General features: G+C 45.8%; 1 protein-coding gene across 2 annotated transcripts; it reads left to right on the forward strand.

Annotated features, from left to right (window-relative positions):
• Positions 1-2,454: 2,454 nt before the first annotated feature.
• On the forward strand, positions 2,455-20,377 carry RPN2 (ribophorin II). 2 transcript variants are annotated; one of them, XM_041478799.1, is made up of 18 exons: positions 2,455-2,498; positions 2,582-2,784; positions 3,710-3,805; positions 4,458-4,633; positions 5,478-5,553; positions 5,935-6,069; positions 8,104-8,280; positions 8,636-8,754; positions 9,115-9,220; positions 11,598-11,689; positions 11,820-11,934; positions 12,269-12,463; positions 12,974-13,060; positions 13,558-13,653; positions 14,787-14,862; positions 15,769-15,898; positions 17,553-17,637; positions 20,015-20,377. In XM_041478799.1, exons 1-17 carry the CDS (start codon positions 2,486-2,488, stop codon positions 17,602-17,604), a joined length of 1,944 nt encoding a protein of 647 aa, XP_041334733.1. In that variant the 5' UTR covers positions 2,455-2,485; the 3' UTR covers positions 17,605-17,637; positions 20,015-20,377. The 2 variants fall into 2 exon arrangements, with proteins under 2 accessions (XP_041334733.1, XP_041334734.1); XM_041478800.1 differs by lacking the exon at positions 17,553-17,637.
• The last annotated feature ends 598 nt before the right edge of the window (positions 20,378-20,975 follow it).

The following is a 20,975-nucleotide window of genomic DNA, read 5'->3' on the forward strand; positions in this document are numbered from 1 at the left end:
TGAGGTAAGACAAACCCAACCTGGCAAAGCAAAAACATTTCCTCAGACAAAACAGTAAAATCAGGCACACCTATGCAGGACATTTTCTTCCTTCCCCCTGGAATGCTGACAGGATTTTGCACTTCAGAGGAGCTACATCTCCTCACAAGGGAGACCAGGACAGGAGTAACCCAGTGCAAGGGAGCATCCTCAGCATGGCACATGCTCAAAGCTGTGAGCATCTCCTGTTGTCTCAGACGTGTTCAGGCTCAATAATTGGGGGATTTAAGTGAGATTGGTGGTTCAGCACTGTGGAAACCAACCTGTGGGCAGCACACCTTGGCTGGGCTTTAAAAACTACCAGGGAGCCCTTCCAGAGCTGACATCTCATCATCACTCTGGCACAGAGGGAGAAGCAGCGGCAGAGCAGGCTGACTTCTCAGCAGTGGCTTTTCCACATTAAGCAGCTCCATGGTTCCTGGCTTTCCCCCAGGAGCCCTGTCCATGTCACACTAAGTGTCCCAGGCTCCAGGGTGAGCAGAGGCAGCAGGCTGGGTGTGCAAGTGGCAGCTCCAGGGGATCTTTCCCAGAAAGTAGAAAGAACAAGTTCCCAGTGCCCTCTGCAGGAGGAATCACAGCCCTTTTCCTCAAATTTTGGGGCTTTCCAGGAGGACAGTGAGCAGTAGGATGGGTGTCTGTCACCCATGGTTTGCTGTGTCCCCTGTGGGGACAGGGGGACCCATCTGCCCATCCCCAGGGGCTCACAGGAAAAAGCCATTTTGCACCTTGATTTGTACATTGCTTTGCTGAAGGAACTCCAGGACCTGATAGTGTGGCCACGGCCGTTCCCAAGAGCCACCTGAAACAATCGCTGCTATTTATTCCCACAGGAAATCCAGCTTGGTTAAACGAGAGGTTTGGGTTGTGCCCAGCAGAGCTGGGGCTTAGCATTACACTTGTTTTTTTGTCTCTTTTTATTTGGTACTTAAGGAAAAACAAGGGAGAAGAAATGAACAGATGGAACAAGAATCAGCACTACATGGACTGTTGTCCCAAGCACAGGCTTGTTCCCTAGTGTGCAGCAACAATTCACACACCAAGGGGAGGTATTTTGGGTTTTTTTCTAATTTGCACAAAGTAGGGAGCTGGGTGATAACCCACAAAAGGCTGGCTCCCTGCTCATCAAGACTTTACATTATTTATGCATTCTAACAAAGCTATTAGCATTCACTGGTTGTAAATATCAGAACTTCTTGTTAATTAGCACTCAATCCCCTACGTGCTAGTTAAATCTCTCGTGTCTCATGCTAATTAGTCCACAGGCAGAGCCTTCCCTCCATTTGAGTCTGGGGTCTGTTTGCAGCAGGTAGTCAACGAGTCAGTGGCTGTGACCTCCCACTTCCAAAATTACCTTTCCCTCAGTTACCATTCAGTTCCCCGACTTCACTCCTGGCAGCTCCCAGCCAGACAGCCCATTCCTCTTTTCCTTAAAACAAAAGACTGGAATCACAGAATTAGAACAGAACATACAGTAGAATATTGTGAGTTGGAAGGGACCCAGGAGGATCACGGAGTCCAACTCCTGGCTCTGCACAGACCCCCAACAACCCCACCCTGTGCCGGGGAGCGGTGTCCCCATGCCCTGGAGCTCCGCCAGGCTGGGCTGGGCCCATTCCCTGGGGAGCCTGGGCAGTGCCAGCACCCTCTGTGAGGGGCTTTCTGCTCCCACCCGCTATCCCACCCCAACGGCAGCTGGCAGCACACCCGACCGGACCCAGCTCAGCGCCATCGCCTCAGCACACCGTGGGCACAGCCACACCGTGGGCACAGCCACATGCACAACACAACCACACCGTGGGCACAGCCACACCGCACAGCACAGCGACACCGCACAGCACAGCGACACCGTGGGCACAGCCACACCACACAGCCACACCGTGGGCACAGCCACACTGTGGGCACAGCGGATCAGCCGCCCATCAACACCGGCAACACCCGCACGTCTAACTCACGGCCCCGCTCAGGTCTCCATGGGCTCGGGGTCGGTGTGACAAACAGGCACGGCACCAACAGGCACGGCACGGCACGGCTCACACAGCGTGAGGGCACCGGGACATGACAGCCCGACACCGCCGCAGCCCTCAGGCGCCTTCCCGCCTCGGCCCCTTTAAGGCGCCCTGGCCAATCAGCGCAGCCCACATCCCCGCCAGGGGGCCGCCCCCGAGGCCCGCCGGGAGGCCCGTACCACTTCCCCCACCTGGGGGAGTAATTTCTTCCCATGGCCTGGCCACTCCGCCGCCGCCCGACGCCCGCCCTCTGTCTCTCTTGCCGGACTCTATTCACTCTCGTTCACAGTTTCTTGGTTGTGGTAGCGGGCAGCAGTGGACCTGAGGGACCCTCGCACATACACCGTCCCTCTTACCCCCCCCATAGCATGATGGCGTGTTCCGGGCCGGGGCGGGGCGTAGGGCGGAAGCGGCGCCGTGGCGCGGGAGGGGGCGGCAACATGGCGGCGCCGGGTGAGGCGAGGGCGGCAGGGCCGGGCCGGTGTCGGTGCCGCGGGGATGGGGGGACGCGGGGTAACGCGTTTATCTCTCCGCAGGCCCGCGGCTGCGTCTGGAGGCGGCGCTCAGCTTCCTGCTTCTCTTCGCCGGTGCCCAGGCCCTTGTCCCCAGCCATCGTCTCGCTGCCCGCGACCTGGCGCGGCTGCGGGCGGTGCTGGAGCGGCCCTTCACGGACGTGCGGGCCGCCTACTACTCCATCGTGGGGCTCAGCAGCCTCGGGGTGCGCGTGGCGGATGAAAAGGTGAGCGGCTGTCGCTGCCCGGGGGCGCTTTGCTGTGTGAGGGGCTGCTGCACAGCAGTGAATGACGAATTATTAACATAATATGAGTTTGTAGAGAGAGCTCTGCTTGGACAGGGCCGTGTGGGAAATGTAGAACGTTTACAAAAGCGTTATATCTTCAGCAAGCACCGGAGTATCTCTGGTAATTGGCGACTCTCGTGTGTTATTTGGATAAATTGCATCTTTGTGCGGGCGGTAAGGTGGCCCTGGCTCTCTCCACTCGCTGCCTGTGACTGGTGGCTGCAGGGCTCGCTCCTCCACGGCCCGTTGTGATGGCACTGTGGGTATCAATTTGTTTAAGTGCCTTGTGGATAAGTTTCCTGCCTGTGGCACATTTGGTGCACTGTACTCTTAAACAGAGCTCCCCTTAGTTTGTTTCAGTTCAAGTACTGAATTCAGGAGCAGTTAAATTCTTGGTTATTTTGTGGTTAAAATGCATCCCAGTGATCCATCTATCCAGCTGTCAGTTTACACAAATTAACAAGCAGTGCCATTGCTTACCTTTATGCTGTACCTGCTTGCTCCACTTTTCTCTCTGCACTCTTTGAAATTCTGTATCCATTAATGAGGGTGTGATATACGGCTGGAAAGGAAGCTCACCTGCAGAATTTCTGTTTTCTATCCTGGAAGGTTTGCCTTACTAAATACACCTGTTAGACTTTAATTTTGATAGGCTTTATAATTATGCTCAGTTTAGGTTTGAATTACGGTTGCAGTAGAGCTTATCTGAAAATTCCTTATGTCTTTTAGTAGGAATCATCCTTGTTTCTGTGCAGCACTTGGCAGAGTAGGATCTGGGGGGTATAAAAATGCAGAATGTTAATGGAATTGTCTTAGAGTATCATTTAAATCTCCTTTCAGTGGTTTAACTTCTGTTTCTCCACAGGCTGCATGCAAGTTCATCAAATCTCACGTGGACTCCAGCAGTGTTGAATCCCTCTTTTATGCTGCCCAGTCCATGCAGGTCCTGTCAGCCTGTGAGGTGAGTGTGGAGTTCTGCAGACAGAAACCACCAAGAAAATACTCACCTTGATATTTTCCTTGGGTTTATTTCATGCTTAAGTTTTACTTTCTTTTAGTGGATTCTGTTCTCTGTTGTGCCTTAGGTAAATAAATGTTTGGCTGTGCTCTACACAAGGCAAAGTATGAATATCTAACACAAGTATTTGGTCCAGAGTTTTTTAATTAAACACTGATGGCTAAGAAAAAAGGCAGCACATTTTGTTAGAATTCTCAGGACTGTGTCAATTAGAAGCTCTTTATGTGGGTGACAGACTGTTTGGTGTTGGGACACTGCTGGATACAGATGCAGAGCACCCTTGCTGAGCTGGGGTGCCTTACCCAAGCCCTGTCTCTCATCAGTACCCCTGGCTACTAACAATGAGGTGATGCCACATGAAAAGCAGTAGCAGGTTGCCAGGATACATTTGCATGGATTATCCTGACTAATTGATGGTTGACAGCAATACTTAAGGATTTAATCAGTTAAACTAAAAAGTAATGAATGATAAAAGGATTTTTCCCAGAAGCTTATAGAAGTTCACCAATCCGGTGTTGCTCCAGGAGGGAATCAGTGGTGATTTCAAGACCACATTTTTTCAAGTGTGAATCAGTGTTCCTGTGCTCTTCCTCAGGTCACCATTTCAAATGAGACCAGGGAGCTGCTGCTGGCAGCTGTCAGTGAGGATTCCTCAGTCACCCAGATCTTCCACGCTGTTGGTGCCCTGAGTGGCTTTGGCCTTCCTTTGGCATCCCAGGAAGCCCTGAGTGCTCTCAGTGCTCGGCTCAGCAAGGAGGAGAGCGTGCTGGCGTAAGTCTCACACAGGAGGGATTCATGTGATTACCCTCCAGGCTACTGGGGTTTGAATTAAAGACTATTTTAATGCTTAATATTTGGAATACAGATGTGGTAGAGTAAATGCTGTCCAGTTCATTGTTGTTTCTCGGGGGAAGAAAACGTATGGGGGCTTGAGTTTTGGGGCTATTTTTGTATGATTTTGTAAATGAACTTCTATAATCAATTTAGTTCAAGGATAATGATCAGTAAGGGATGGTATCCCAAAAAAGCCTCCTCTTAAAAGGATTGATAACAGAATTTTTGCTTTATGCCCAACCACAATTCTGTGTCATTTATGATTGCAGCAGACCTAATGCTCTTTCTCAGCCCTGTTTGTAGTTTGAGGTGCCTTCACTGTGAGCTGGAAAATATGTGCCAGTAAGCTGAAAGAATCTTGGCATTTATCACCAAAAAAATTTGTTTCACTGGGAAACACGAGAACAGAATGTCCCTTAAAGGCTGGGGAAGAAAGGGAATCTTTAAAACTTGCTTTGTTGGCTAAAAAAGCAGATTCCTGGAAGCCTCAGTAGCGAGTCTGGGATCTGTGCTCTGCAGGGATCAGGTGTTTGTTCTCTGCTCTCTCTTTGAGTCTGTGAGTTCCTTGCAGCACTGATGCAGCTGAAGTGACGTTCTGTAATGAATGCTAAGTTCACACTAAATCACTTCAGATTAATTCTCTTGAGTGAACTGAAGGCAGGAACAGCTGTTTTACACTTCATTCAGAATAGAAAATGCAGTTGCTTTGATTTAAATGGTGTTTGGCTTTTAAGGAAGGAATAATCACACACTTGTTTGGTTTTGTTTGTTCTTGTTGAAGAACCATCCAGGCTTTGGAGACGGCATCTTACCTGTCCCAGCAGGCAGATCTAAGTAGCATTGTTGAGGAGATTGAGGTAGGAACACACTGTGCTCTCTAATTACTCAGAAATTTGCTAGATTGCTTTAGAACTAAAAGATGTATTAATGTGAAAAACAAAATGAAAAACCAGCCTGGCTAATTGTCTGCCTGCATGATGTGGCTTGGCTTTCAAGCAGATAATTCCTTGGGCTTTTTTCTGTTTCACAGTGGACTGAAAAATAGACAGTCCTGACATTTACATATAATTAAATCCACTAAAGGCTGGAGGATTTTCTTTCTTCCTGTTTCTAAATAACTAGTACAAAATATATCATTGATCCCATACAGATAATTCTTGATTAAAGACCTAACAGCAGAGTTAACTTCTGTGGATCCTCTAGAATGCAATTTAAATTTTAATAACTCTTTCTGTCAGGATCTTGTTGCTCGTTTGGATGACCTGGGTGGAGTTTACCTGCAGTTTGAAGAAGGAATTGAGACTACTGCCCTGTTTGTTGCTGCTGCCTATAAGCTGTCAGATCATGTGGGTACAGAGCCAGCAATAAAGGAGGTCTGTACCTGCCCTTTCCTTCCTTGCACACTCCAGCTCCCAGAAAGGATCTGCTCAATCCCTGTGGTGCAGTGCCAAAGCCTGGTGTAACTGGCTAGAATTTCTACTGGGAAAAGTATTGAGCACACCCAGTGAAAAAGGGACATTGTGGAGGGAGTGCTAGGAAACAGAATCTAAGAGGAAATTCCAACTTAAAGATCACAGGCTGGATTTTTTGCTTTTTCAAGTGTACAGACAGAAATTGCAAGTGAAACTTAGTTTTTCTGTGTTTATTGAGGCATGATGTTGAAAAAAACCCTTGTTTCAGAGTTTGTTCTGGTATTTGGCACTTGCAGTGCTTTCCAGCATTTCAGGGTGTTTTGCAAATGTTATTTATCTGTGAGGAAATGCAGGCACCCCAGTTTGGGGTGCCCAAAAGAGAGACAACATTACCTTGTGCCTGCAGGAATCCAGATGAAAAACTTGTTGTCTAAGATGAAAGACTGCTGGAAATTTCTTTTGATCTTGGTTAAGCCAGAAATCATTACTGCAAGCTATCCACATGATTTTTTTTTTTCCCCCACAAGTTAATGGAGTTAGATGTACTTTGGAGTGAGAATGGCAGCTCCCTAAAGCACGAGCCAAAGTGGCAGGGTTAAGACTGAAGCCAGTGTAAGACATCTGAGTTCAGAACTGGCTCTTTTCCACACTGCTGCCAAACAGGCTAATGCAAAGTAATTTTGGTGTCATTTTTGAGGTGGTGATTCTGCCACATGCAATTCAAACTGTCAGCATCCAAATTATGCCTTAAAAAAAGACCAATTAAGGGAAATTGTTTAGTTTTTTTCAGAATTGTGCTGTCAGAAATGCTGCTGTTGGGGCTTGAGGTTTTATCTCTGTTGAATTGTGAGAGTACCTTTGGAATGCCACAAAACTGTCTTTAAAAAATAACATGTAGTATTTGAAAAAAAAAAAAAAAACTCCCTGCTTTTTTCCCCCCCAACTTCAATGAGTGTGTCAGTTGCTGATTAAGGTCTGGAGCAGTGCCATGCCCTCCACAGACATTAAAAGCACTGCAGGATTTGCACTGTGCAGGAGTTTTGTAGCATTTGTCTGGATGCTTTCTCTAGTTGTGATGTTTGGTGTTCACTGGTAGAAGCAGAAGAGTAAGAATTTGATGTGCAGTGAATTTAATTTAGAAGTGTTCAGTAAGTTGTGTCCTTATTGCTTTGTTTGGCATTGTCTTTGATTGTACTCATTCTCATCAGAATTTAGCCCAAAATCCTTGGTTTGGATCAAAGTCCAGGTAGCCAATCCCTCTGTTTTCCAGACTAGCAGGGAGTGATGGAAGAAGCTGAATAATGAGGGGCAATGAACAATCTGCAGAGAGTGGTGCAGGTGCCCTAACCCTACTGAGTCAGCCTGCAAAACCAGCTGGGGGGATGCTGTCCCACTCCTGCTTTGGAGAGAACAAACTAGCTTTGGCACATCCCAAAGGCAGAGCTGGCTCTGTGCTCCTGGTGGTACTGCTTTAAAGCTAATCCTCTCAGCTTGAGGACACTGCTGAGCCTGAGGGGATAAGCCTGCATGGGCCTAGACTGGCTTCTTCCAGAGTCATTGGGTGCCTTGTTCCATGGCCTTCCCAGCCAGGACATTAAGCCTGGGCCTGCTCCACTGTATGAAGATAATAGCGCAGCTCTTGCAGCTAAATTGTCTTTTTGCAGCCACATGCAGTCTGGGTAGTTGAGCTGACGACATCTTTTTACCCTGAAACACATCATTTGCAAAGGTGGATCTATATTCTGCTTTTCCAAGTTCTTGAGACAGTTCCAGCCATTGTGGTTGGAGACTCGCAGCCAAGAATAAGAATGCACATGAAATTCCAAAGGTAGATAATTTTTGGGTTGCCTCATAATTTGAACTGTTTTTAAAGCAAATGGAAAATTAAACAGTCTTTTATGAATGTTGTTTTCATTAATAACATAATACTCAGCCAGTTTGCAATGTTGTGGGAAGCTGCTGGTGCTTATATGTGGTTGGCTTTTCCTCTTTCAGGATCAGGTTATCCAGCTGATGAATGCCATTTTTAGCAAGAAGAACTTTGAGACACTCTCAGAGGCCTTCAGCGTTGCTCGTGCTGCAGGTGCCCTATCCCAGAACCGCTTCCACTTGCCCATCATCATTGTCCCTGACGGGCCTGCAGCTGTGTCCCATCACCAGCCCCTGCTCAGGGTAAGGCCTTAGCCCCAGATCTTGGCTCAGTCTGGTGTTGTAGCTCTGGCTGACTGAAAGTGTGAGCTGATGTCTTTCACTTTTGGCTCTGTAGCTGAGGCTCCAGCAGATCTGGGATTGCAGTGCTTTTGTGAAGTGATTCTTAGGAACTTTGGTTAACCAGGCGCTGCCTCAAGAAGGAATGGTGTGGAAGTCAGCTCTTCACCTTCCCTCTTGCGTTAGAAAGAACAAGGGAGGCTGGGATGCTGAGCAGGGGAGAGCTCTGGGTGTGTAACAGAGAGGGGTACCAGGTTGTCTGTGCTCCTGCTTTCCTTCTGGGCCAAGTCTCACAGAAATGCTGGTTTTTCTCTCGTAGCTGCAAGTGACCAATGTTATGTCCCAGCTACTGACTCAAGTTTCTGTAAAGCTTGACCAAGCCAAGTCTGTGTCTAGCAAAGCCACTGTCCTTCAACAGCTGCCATTTACTCTCTCTGGGTAAGAAAATAAGATTATTTTTAGAGTAAGACAAACAGGTGTTATTTAGTCAATGTTGGACTTACTTTTCCTTAAGCGTTTTTCCACCAGAGAAATGTTTCTGTGATAGAAAACTCAAAATGCTGTGGTTGTGTTTTGTTAGTGTAGAGTGACTGATCACTTTTGGTGGTGGTGGTGAATTTCTGTTGTTTTTTTCTTTTGACTGGGAGTGGGAAATTCCAATGTTATTTTGACTTTCGTCAGCTTTGAAGAATTCTTTTCCTACTGCACTTAGCAGTGTTAGTTTTATGCTGTGTTTGTTTACCTGTTTAATGTAGCATATTTGGAGGCTTCTTAATACCTTGGGTTGTTTTGTTACAGAGATTTCTTTGAGCTGAACTTCATGAGTGTGAAACCTGCAAGTGGATATTATGATTTCTCTATCAGTGTAGATGGAGATAAGCGATTTATTGCTAATAAAGTGGAGGTGGGTGTGCTCTTTGATGTATTTTCATTCTGTGCCTATTCACTGAAACAGCTTTTTATTTATGCTTGTGAAAGATGTTGCCAGTTATATGGAATTTTTATCACATGCTTTTCTGTAATGCATTGGATTTTGACTCAGGATTATGGCCAGTAACCAGATTAATACATGATCAAAAGGGATTTGTGTAAATTTCAAACCTGTCTTATCACTTAGATGCTGATCTGACAGCACATGAACAAAGGGTAACAGTGGAAGTGTTTATATGGCAGCCCTAAGTCGGTATGCAGGAATGACTACCAAGTTTTTGTTCTTCTGAGCATTCCGGAGTCGAGCCCATGAATCTCAGGGCTTGGCTGTCAGTTGTCTGGGGATTGCCTGCTGTGTGCAAGCTGAGCATTTGTTGTTGTCTGTTTGTGTAAGCTCTAGAGCACTAGAAGAGAGTCAAGGGGGTCTTTTGGCATTTCCAAACCGTGCATGTGGTGAAGATTTTGTAGTGGAGAAGCAGTGACCTAAGCAGATGAAGTCTTCTTTTCATGCACACACAGCCCTGTCTTGGTGGCAAAAGCTCTTAGACAACACCTTTCTGAAGAGCAGTTTTGTATAAATATTTGGAGTTTTCTTTTTCTCAAGTTTGTTACACTGAGAGGAATGTGACCTCTCTGACTGTTCATGTATTCACCCCAGTGTCAACAGCTGAGAATGCTCTTCTCCAAAGAGGTCCATTCCCAGGGTTAATTTTTGCCCTCAATCACCTATTTAAGGAAACAATTAACATTTCAAGTCTTCCAGCATATTTAGCTTGGAGTGGAGGAAGACAGAACTGCTGACCTTTGCTTTGAGTATCAAATTGACCTGTCAGTGGAGCAGTAATGGCACTCAGGGGTGTCAGAAGGGACTGGATTGTCCTGCTTAAGCTGAGGCTGGCACAGGGAGGCACCGGCAGGAATGTATTAGTGCAGCAGCTTTGTGGGAACTGCTGCTAATAAGACACATTGTTACGGGGGAGGACTGCTGGGGAGCTGCTTTTTTCCTTACTGTTATTAGCATTAATTGTCCTTAATGCACCATCGTTTTGACAGTAATGAGCTAAACCAGTGGGTTATTACTCAGGCAGAGACTGCATTTCCTGGCATTAAAATATTTGAGAGATGTTTGTGTACTGTGCAGTTGGAGGGGCTGTGTGCAGCAGATCTGAGTTGATTCCATACAACTTTTTAAAAATTAATATTTCTTAGTCCATCTTTCTTTGCTCCCGTCTTGGAACAAAGGAGGGCTTTGCTAAAGTTAGCCTGAATCATCTGCATGTTAATGGATCCATTTTTGGGGGTAGCTTCTCTCTTAAATTACACTTTTTGTTGTAAAGGAACTGCCAAGATGACTGTCTTTGAAGTCTGACCTGAATAGTTCAGTTAATGTTTTTACATATTTTTCCTACAGGTTCTCTGTGAATTATTTTTCAGGCTGAGGGTGTGGGGCTGGCTCACATGAGCAAACCTGTAATAACAAATTGTAGTATAAGATGAAAAATGTCTTGGCAATGAAACTTCAATTCTCATGGGGAGCGTTTGTAAGCTGTGAGAACAAATGTGCTAATTAAAAACTACAGACTGCAGTAACTGCTTATGTTTGAGAGAAGAATTGAAATCAGTCGAACCCAGTCGGCTCAGTGCCTGAATGGGCTGTGGTTTGGGGCTGGGGAAAGGGCAGGAAATAATTTCTCTGCTTGGGGTTTATATTGCACTTAGCACAGAGGAGTGAGATAAATGACAGGGCCTTATTGGCTGCCCTGCACTGAGGGGTAAATGCTGTGACTCTGCAGGAAAGCTTGCTGGACAAAGTGCAGGTCTGCAGGAATGCTTTGGCATTTGCCTGCTGGTAATAAAGTCAACGGAAACCTGTTGGGTTTTAGGAGCCAACAAAGGCAGAACTGTTGCTGTCTGGAGACCTCTTGTCTCAAATTGCTGTCCAGAAAGTAGAAGGACATGCACAGGCAGTGTGAAGTTGTATCATATGTGATGTAACCTTTAATAGCTAGCTTCTGCTAGTTCAAAAGGAAAACTAGTTGGATCTGGGTAGTTGGACTGTTTCATTCAAAACAGCTCTCTCAAGGACAGCTAATTCCAGCATGCCTGAGAAGCTGGTGTCTGCAGAACTGGCAGCTTGTGCAGGGAGGAAGGGGATGGGTCAGTGACTGCTGCTGGAGCTTTGCCAGAAGGTAAATTGCTGTAGATCCTTCTGTGCAGGTCAGGCTCTGACTTGGGCTTAGTCATAAGACCCTCCTTGGGGAAGAAGGACAGAAGAGCTAAAGCATCTGAACTTGGCCATAATTGGTGTGTGTAGAGTGCTCTGAAGAATTTTCTGTTGTGTTTTGTTGCAGCTGAAAGTGAAAGTTTCCACAGAAGTGGGGATTACTAATGTAGATCTTTCTACCGTGGATAAAGATCAGAGCATTGCGCCAAAAACAACCAGGTAAAACAGCGTGGGGTGTGTGATTCTGGAAGGGCAACCCTGACTCTAGACTAGAGCCTTGGTTTCTCTGAGCACCAGGCCTTCTCTTGGAAGATCACCTCAGTTCTGTGTGGTTTTTTTTCCCTCCTAGGGTAGCTTACCCAGCCAAAGCCAAGGGCTCATTCACTGCTGACAGCCATCAGAACTTTGCTTTATCCTTCCAGCTGATAGATGTGAACAGTGGAGCTGAACTCATCCCTCACCAGGTTAGGACAGTTTTTGTCATTGCTGTGTTACCAAGATGTTCCATCATGAAGCATCTGAGGTGACAGTTGCTCTTGAAAAGATTTGATAGGTTTTGAGAAGCCTTATGTTTCTGACATGTACTGTGAAGATTAATGATCTCACTAGCTGGGAGATTCACTTCATTTGTTTTGTCTGTCTGTTAAATCAAATCTCTTCTGGCTCTGGTATTGTGTTGTATTTAACTCCACAGATTGAGTGCACATAGCCTGCCCTGTAAAAGCACACTTCTGGTTTGGTTTTTTTTATGTAAATTGCTGGCTGAAAAGTCCTTGAATGTTACAATCTTCCTTGCAGACTTTTGTTCGACTTCACAACCAAAAGACTGGCCAGGAGGTGGTGTTTGTTGCAGAGCCAGACAGCAAGAATGTGTACAAATTTGAACTGGATACCTCTGAAAGAAAGACTGAATTTGACTCTGCCTCTGGGACCTACACTCTTTACCTGATCATTGGAGATGCCACTCTGGAAAATCCAATCCTTTGGAATGTGGTATGTAGCTGGAGGTGGGGTGATGTGGTTTTGTCATTACTGACAGTCTAACAGGAGGACGTGATACAGGCTTGCAAGCAAAAACTCAAATGTTTTGTTCTTTTGAGTGAATGAGAGTCCTTTTGGCCATTTATGGGCTCTGAGGTTTGCTATTCTTTGCGAGTTTCAAGTAAACATCAAAGCAAGACAGAAATAAACATTAATTTCATCATGTAGTGGTGCAGCAACTTCAGAAGGTTTATGGGTTTGATGCAATTTCACAGCAGGCTCTCAAGGTTTAACCTCTGTTCTTTCTCTGCTGGAAATAAGTCCTATTCTTAATGATGGGTGAATGACATTACTGTCCCTGTTTAGGAAAGGTTGCTTCTTAAAAAATATGGTGTCTTTTTCTCAATTTCCTTTAAAAATTATGTAAATCATAGGTCGTCAAATAGGGAAATAGAGCACGGTAATGGAATAAGTTTTATGCATTTAGATCTAAATGCATGAAGCTGCACAATTTCATTCCAGGCTGATGTTGTGATCACATTCCCAGAGGAGGATGCACCATCCACAGTCCAGTCCAAGAACCTCTTTGTTCCCAAACCTGAAATCCAGGTACAGTCAAGATTATATGTGGAGATGAGGGCTTAGTGTTACGTGTCCTCATCATAATTTATTTGTAAGTAATGTAATTAAAGGAAGACCAGAGTTACTGCTTAATGGAAAGAAATTTGTTGGAGTTCTGTGGTGTATGAATAAAAAAAAACTGTGTGTTCTAGCTATGGGAGAGCAACTGGTGTCAGTGAAAAGACCCAAACATGAAAATTTGGCCAGGTAAGCACCCCAGAAAGGTCTCTGTTTCATTCCAGCCATCTGGGCTGATGTCAAGCTAACAAGTGCTTCTGTGAGTGCAAGGAAAAGTTAACTGTGCAACAAATCAAACATGCAGAGACTGGAATAGACACTGTGTTTAACGAGTCAGTCTTTGCCTTAAGAGGAATGGCTCCCACCCAGAGGAACCTCTGAGAGCAGCACTAGGGCTGCAGCTTGGGAGCAGAGGAGCTGCTCTGTTGGAATACTCCTGCTCATGAGTTGGTTTTGTTTGTTTGCAGCACCTCTTCAGGGAACCTGAGAAGAGGCCTCCCACAGTGGTCTCCAACACTTTCACAGCACTGGTTCTCTCCCCACTGCTTTTGCTGCTCATCTTGGTGAGTGAACTGGGTCACAGAAGAACAACACTTCTTCCCATCCAGTCAGAGTCACTTAGGAGGTTGGACAGCTCAACTTCTTGCTGAAACTCTTGGTTAATCTTGACTGGCACAGCAGTGCTGGAGTCACAGCTAGCAGATGTCAGTGCAGAGCACTGGTCTGGTTTGGTTTTTTGAGGTTCTAGTCAAAGCAGAATAACAGTGCTGCCAAGTGGAAGTAGGTGGATGAGTTTCTTCAGTGTGCTTCAGCTGGGGATGGTGAATAAGACTGGGCAGATTAAGTTACAATAACATTAGACTTCCACAGGGAAAAGGCAGTTATTCTGCCTCACATGTAATAAATCCATCACAAAATCTGTGTTACTTAATCCTATCAGATTGAATTCCCATTTATGGACATTTGAGTGTCTGTAGTTGAAACATCCCCTGCTACTCACTGTATCATCAGGTCAGTGCTTTCAACTTAATGCAATAAAAATCTCACTGAGACAAGTTAAATTATTCCTTATTTGGAAGACGAAACTGATTCCAACAGTAATTTCCCATTAGCCAGTCCCAGTGAAAGCTGGCATTCAGGCAATCATGTCCTCTGGTCTATGGAGTTCACAATATACAAGTTGATGACACTTAAGTGAAAGAACTCATTGTTGCTCTCCTCTTTTCCAAACTTAATGCCTTTATCTTTTGTAGTCAAAAACTATTAAGTGTTAGTGTGAGCAAACATCTGGTATCTATAGCTGTTCTTTGGACCAGTCCTAAATGAGAGCATTATCCTTTTTTTAATTATTATTTTTAATGGAAATTAATTCAAGTGTGTAGAAATGCCAATGTCTATTTCTTTTTCACTATTTAAATTTGGAGCAGTCTTCTCTCATCTGTTTAAGATATTGAGGAACTGCATTAGGGCAGTCAGAAGTAGCAGGAGACATTTCCACTGAAGGAACTCAACAATGCTGTCTTTAGCAAAATTACTGCTGTCTCTTCTTGCAGTAGTAAACAAGTGCTTCTGTAGAGAATACACTGGATTCACTGAAGATCCTAAAACAAACAGGCTTGAAAGATGTTGAAGTTTAAAATAAAAGTATGTGTTTACAAGGCTGTTCAACTCCAATTTTGTTGCTTTTCCTTTTTAGTGGATCAAGATAGGTGCCAACATCTCCAACTTCAGCTTTGCTCCCAGCACCATTGTTTTTCACTTGGGACATGCTGGTAAGTGTCAGAGGCTTTCTGTGTGTTTGACCTCCTCACCTGAGAGTTAGAGATGAGAGCCTGTGGTTAATGGGCTCGTGGTCTATTAACTCTAATGACATAACAGCATAACACTTGTTCTCTTGTTTCCATCTCCCTTCCTGCTTTTCATGATTGTTAATATGGTGATAAACCTGTTTTGGCCATCAGCTTATAACAGCCATCATTATCCAGGCCCCTCTCTCACTCCATTTATCTGTACTTGATAGAACTTCTTATTTCCAGAGTCACACTTTATTGCATGTTTATCCTCTGAGAGTGTGGAGGTTCTGTGAGGATTGAGACCTGCAGGACTCTCAACAGTGAAAAGCTACATCTTTTCCTTAAAGCTCTTTCCATAAAAGCACTTCTGGTTCTTTGGCTGAACCAAATTTTTTCATCCATTTTATTGTGTCTGTGGTTACACAGTTATTTACTGTCTTGGTAGAATTTCAAAAACGCAGCAGGTTGGGAGAACACTGAATTGATTTCCAAATGTCACTATGTTTCTCAGTCCAAGTCAGGTTACTTGGAAGTTTTATAAAGCTGTAAGGCCTTACAGATGTGTGAGGTTAATATCCCCTATTGAAATCCAGGGTATCCTCCTCTTTTTAATAGCCCTTAATGTCTGTAATATGTCCATAATTCTGCCACAGGACAGTTGGTTGCAAGCTGTCAGTGTCACATTTTCACTCCAGAATGGGAACCCAGATGTCTTCATTCCCTGGCAATAATGTGTGGTCTTTAGAGCTGCCACTCAGAGCTTCAGAGATGGGATGGGAACAAATGCTTAGGCCTGGCAGTACAGTTGTTCTGAGGATGACAAATGGTTGGTCTTTGAAATGCAGTTTCAGCCATGGGCTGTCTTTTTTTCTTTTTTCCCCCCAGCAATGTTGGGACTCATGTATGTCTACTGGACTCAGCTCAACATGTTCCAGACTCTGAAGTACTTGGCCATTTTGGGTGGCATCACATTCCTGGCAGGCAACAGGATGCTGGCTCAGAAAGCTGTGAAGAGGTAAGGGGGGGACAGAGCTTTAACATCAGTGGGGAGGAGGTCACAGGGTGCTGCTGTGTGTCAGTGACCACTGCTTTGGGCTCTTGGACCTTGTGTGTGGGGCTGGGCTGCTCAGCCCCACTTCCCTGCCTCTTTATCTGAGCAGGGCAGTGAGGGGCTGTCCCCAGGGAGCAGTTCCTGCAGAGAGAATTGGCCATGTGGCATGTGCTGAAGGAAGCTCTTAGAATAGTGTTAGGTTATTGAAGCCACTATAAATGTAGAAGAGGCCAAACTATTTGGGAGCTCTGCTTGTGATAAAGGTTTTAAGAGGAGGAAGGTGAGGTGGGAGTAAATTACTGTTGTGTTCCTCTAGCTAAGGGGTGATTGCAGGGAAAACGGAAGCAGCTGCTTATCAGCTGTGCAGCAACAGGCAAGAGGCAACAAACACTAGCAAAGCCAGAGAAAATTCTGCTAGATATGAGGGATACAGCATTCCTTTCTGTTCTGACATTGGATTCACTCTGCACACTTGTGTCTTCTGCCACATCGTGTCTGGTGACCGCCCTGGCGTGGGCAGCCAGCAGTTTGCTGACCCAATCTGCCAGTGCAGTGCCTTGGTCAGAGGTCACACCATTCCCTCTCCTTCACTTCTGCCACACACAGTTTCCATGTGAGACTTAAGCTTTTGTACTAATGTAGCATTTGACTTTGATGATGATTTACTGTCCTGCTTTGCCGTCACACCTGTGCTTTCCTTACTTTCCCCTTTTTGAGCTGCTGGATACCTACCTGCATAGATACCCCTGGGGTCTCACCTTTTTGATTACACTCTGTTAAAACCAGGACAAGAGCTGTAAAAAAAAACCCCATAGGAATATAATTTTCAGGAGGGTTGCATTGATTTATTTTCTTTAAAACATCTCTACATTTATGGCTGTGTCAAGGAGGATGATTAATGTAATTAACCATTTTCATACTGTCCTCCCAGCTTTCTAGACTTGCTCCCTTAGATGTCCAGCTCTCTCCACTGGCATTTTATTGTGTTAGCGTAACTTCCTGTAGGAATTTTGTTGCCCCGGGGACTGTTATGTCATTTAATAATGTTTCCTTTTTCATTGAAAGAGTAATGAGACATTGTTATTAAGTGCAGATTGCCTAGGATACAGATTTGGGGGAAAATAATACAATGAAGCAAATTTCTAAGTGTCTTGGCTCAACCAGGGCTTCTGTTAGCACATAAATGCAGGTGGTTGGTTCCTGCTTCAAACCACTGCAGGGGGTGTCCGTGTGCTTTTTCACTGTAAATGACACGAAGCTGCAACTACAATGGCAAATTTGAAAGTAAAACTTCTCTCTGAGGCTAAAGTTAAACCCTTTGTAGACGACTTTAAAGTTCAAAAAGATATCTTCTTGTGAAGGCAGTGCCTGCCTGTCTCAGATGCTGAAGTGCAGTGACAATTAACCTGATTGCACTTTGAGCCAAAGCTGTGGAGGCCAACAGCAGGCGTGGGAAGGAGAGGGAAGGGGGCTGTCTGTATAAACCATCTTGTTACACAAGTTACCAGAAGGCCTGGTTTTGCTTTTTGCGTTTCTGTCACTGGGTCTGGTTCCTGGAACAGGGCTGCTTTCTTCCTTCCTGTCTTCTCTGAACCTTTCTCCCTCTCTCCTTTGGCAGGATCGCTGCAGAGCAGAGCAGTAGGTTGGCAAAGTATAGAACGCTGCGGTAAAAGGGGGTTTGCTAGTGACCAGCTCTTCAGGAAGTAAGGGCCTTTTTGGATTTTGCCTTTCCCTGGGCATGCTGCCTGTTTCATTTCACCTCATCACTCACTCCTTTGACAAAAAATATGTGAGCTGAAGCTGCTTCCCCCAACATTGCTTAGTGGGCTTTAAATCAGTCCTTGGAAGCCCTGGCTGCAGCTGGGTTGGGCTGATTAGCAGGACAGGTTCTCTGGGACTAAATTGCATTTGTGTGATTTCCTGAATTATCTGAAGTCTGTGTGCTGATATGTGCACATGTAAATATGCTGTTGTGGGCATCAAGCAGCTCTCAGATGATGAAATAAAACAATATTATTGCTCCTATAAATAAATTGTTAGCAATGTCAGCTGGAGGAGACCATGGTGAAAGTGGCTGACACTGGGGCTGTTCCCACCCTGCTGCTGGTACTCCCTATCCCCACCTGCAGCACTCTGCCTGCTGAATTACATCCTCCTTTGGGGTGGTGAGAGCTCTGTGCACAGAGCCAGGTCAGCACCACCTCTCTCAGCTGAGAACACGACCCAGTCCTGGGTCACCCTCCCATTGGACTGTGCTGGTCATGGTGGCTCAGGCAGCAGCAGCTCCCAGCCCCCTCCATTCCATGCAGTCATGTGCTGGGTCTGCACTGCCCTTTGCCAGGAGAAAGCCCTTTGTTTCCTTTCATTCCCAAAGGTAAGGTCCCACTTTGCTCTGTGCACTGTGGTGTAGGGGGCAGGACTGCCCAGTTCTGAGTGTGTGTGCATGAAGGCTTCATTCCTTGTTCAGTGCACTGGTTTGTTGTGGGGAAAGGAAGAGTTTGTGGGATGGGTCCTGTGATGACACCAATCAGTGTACAATGTTGTGCACAGGTACATCTGAGCATCTGCTTCCCCTCACATCCACAGTCAGTGCTCCAGGCACATGGGGAGTTGAATGGAGCCCAGTTTTTTTGGTGCAAATCAAAACCAGCACTGGGAGGTTGTGCCACACAAAAGGTGTGCCCTGTGCTCCTGTCTGCAGATCAGGGAGCATGCAGGATGGTTGCACGGAAATTACCTGTGGAAAATTTGGCGTTATGTCCCTCAGAAAAACACCCTTTTGCTGTCTTTTCTCTCCCTGGAGTGTTTTGAGGTACTTGAGCACAGAACAAGCTACAGCAAATTACTGGAGAGCAACTGGAGGTGGCTGTCACTTGTCCTTTTGACTGCTGTGTTTGCTGTTCAGGCTCCTGGATGCTTCTCTTTAACATCACTTTGGGCCAGTGGTTTGCAGCTTTTAGTGGCCTGTTACCAAGTGCCTCATAAGTGTCTTCTCCACAGCATGCATGTTTCCTGTTTTTCAGCCTCGTATTTTAACTCCTTCATTCCTTATGGGCTGTAAGTAATCCTAGAGGATCATGGAATCACAGACTGGTTTGGGTTGAAAGGGATCTTAAGGTCCAGTAGTTCCACCCCCCTGCCACAGGCAGGGACACCATCCAGTAGACCACATCCAGGGCCACATCTGCCCTGGCCTTTAACAAATTCCAGAGATGGGGCAACAACAGCTTTTCTGGGCAACCTGTGCCAGTGCCTTACCACATGCTGAGTTTCAAATTCCTTCCTAAACCTGCCCTCTTTCAGTTTAAAACCACTGCCCCATCTGCCTGTATAAAACATCCCACTCCTTTTCATAAACACCCTTCAAGTCCTGCATGGCCCCAGTGAGGCCTCCCTTGGGCCTTCTCCAGGCTGAGCATCCCCAACTCCCTGAGCTTTGCCTCAGAGCAGAGGGGCTGCAGCTCTCAGAGCTGTCTGTGGCCCTGAGATCTTGCAAATAACTTAATATCCACAAACCCTAATTTAGATTTTGCTTCCATGTGCAGTCACAAGCATTTTTCCTCATTGCTTAGTTTTCTGGTGCCCCAGCTCTGTCAGTTGTGTGTCATGCCATGTGTGCCTGTGTGGCATCGTGGAAGGCAAAAGGACCTCAAAAGGTTGGGTTTGCTGTGCTAACCCTGCCTGATCTTCCTGGGGAGATGAAAATCTGTTTGTTAACATGGACCAACAATTGCCAGCAGATGGATCAGCCCTGTTAAAATGAGAAGTTAAGGTACTTGCAGGCTTTGCCTTCAGCCTGGGTTGGTTTTGGTTTCTTTTGTTCAGTTCTGTAATTTAATAGGCACATTCATCCCTTTTGCACCAGAAATTAATCTTCATTTTCTCTGACCATTTCCATGCTCTTTGAATTCCATCCCCTATTTTAGAGCAGTGCTGGTTTATCACTCAATAAGCTGCTTTGGGGAAGTTTGTCCAAAGAACTGCTTTTGAGAGAGAACGAGGGGTCTGGGGAGACTTGTACTGTACAAGCAAGTGCCTTGCTGCCTGGAAGAGTTAATTTATTTTTTTTTTGCTTTCCAGGACACAATAGTACCAGAAGAATGGAAGAAATGTGGAAAAACAAAGCAAATGCTTTCAGAACAGAAGCAAATAAATAACTGAAAGGCCAGAAGAAGGAAGGCAGAAGATAATTCTTTTTTATACATTAAGTCAAAAGGGTGCCAGTTAAACTTTTTTTAAAATCTTTATTTTCATCATTGTGTTCATGCTACTGGAGTGCTTTTCATATGAATCTGGAAAATCTTTTCTTCCCTGGATCCTCTCCCCTTCTCCCAGGACATTTGAATTCTTTTTGAGAAAAAGGAAGAAGAAAATACAAATCTGCTTTTTCCCCAGGTGCCCCTTCCTCATCCTAAAGATTTGTGAATAAAGAGGAGGAAAGGATGGTCCTGAGTGTTGTGTTTTGGCTGTCTCAGAGGCAGTGATTGGAAGCTGGGCTCACCTGAGAATGAAAAGAGCTTTTTCTGGGGGGTAATTGTGGTGAGTCATTGCTGAGTGTGAAGCTTCCTGTTCTTTCATGTCCTTTCCCTGGGGGCTGTGTTTATTGGGGGACTCCCCTCCTGCCTGTCCCTTGGCTGAGGCTGTGGCTGCCTTCCCCACTACAGGCTTGTCTCTCCCTCTCCAGGCTGTGCCCAGCTGCTCTGGGCCCTTGGGGCCAGGCCTTGTGGGAGCCAGCAGTGGTGCTGGTGTGCCTGGCTGAGTCTGGCCCAGCAGCTTTGGGGGTCCTCAGGGGGCTTCACTTTCTTTCCAGCCTCTGGCAGTAACCTTCTCACTCCAAATACCAGTTTGATGGAGGCTGTTGCTTCTGGTTTTCTATGAAATCAAAAGCCAGGTGTCTGCTGCTTGCCATGTGGCCATGTTTGAGTTACTCAAACTAATTTCTCACTTAATTACTCCCTTCAGGACCACCAAGCAGTACTGAGGCAGCAGCTTTGGGTGTTACTGAAGGACTCAGAGATAGTAATGAGCAAAGGCCTAAATC

Source organism: Pyrgilauda ruficollis, unplaced genomic scaffold (assembly GCF_017590135.1).
Source record: "Pyrgilauda ruficollis isolate IOZ18807 unplaced genomic scaffold, ASM1759013v1 scaffold46, whole genome shotgun sequence".
Lineage (NCBI taxonomy): Eukaryota > Metazoa > Chordata > Aves > Passeriformes > Passeridae > Pyrgilauda > Pyrgilauda ruficollis.

Coding starts and splice junctions, on each gene's coding strand:
- RPN2 (XM_041478799.1), top strand. Junction 3,806..4,457: donor AGGTCCTGTCAGCCTGTGAG/GTGAGTGTGGAG, acceptor GCTCTTCCTCAG/GTCACCATTTCAAATGAGAC. Junction 12,464..12,973: donor ATCCAATCCTTTGGAATGTG/GTATGTAGCTGG, acceptor ATTTCATTCCAG/GCTGATGTTGTGATCACATT.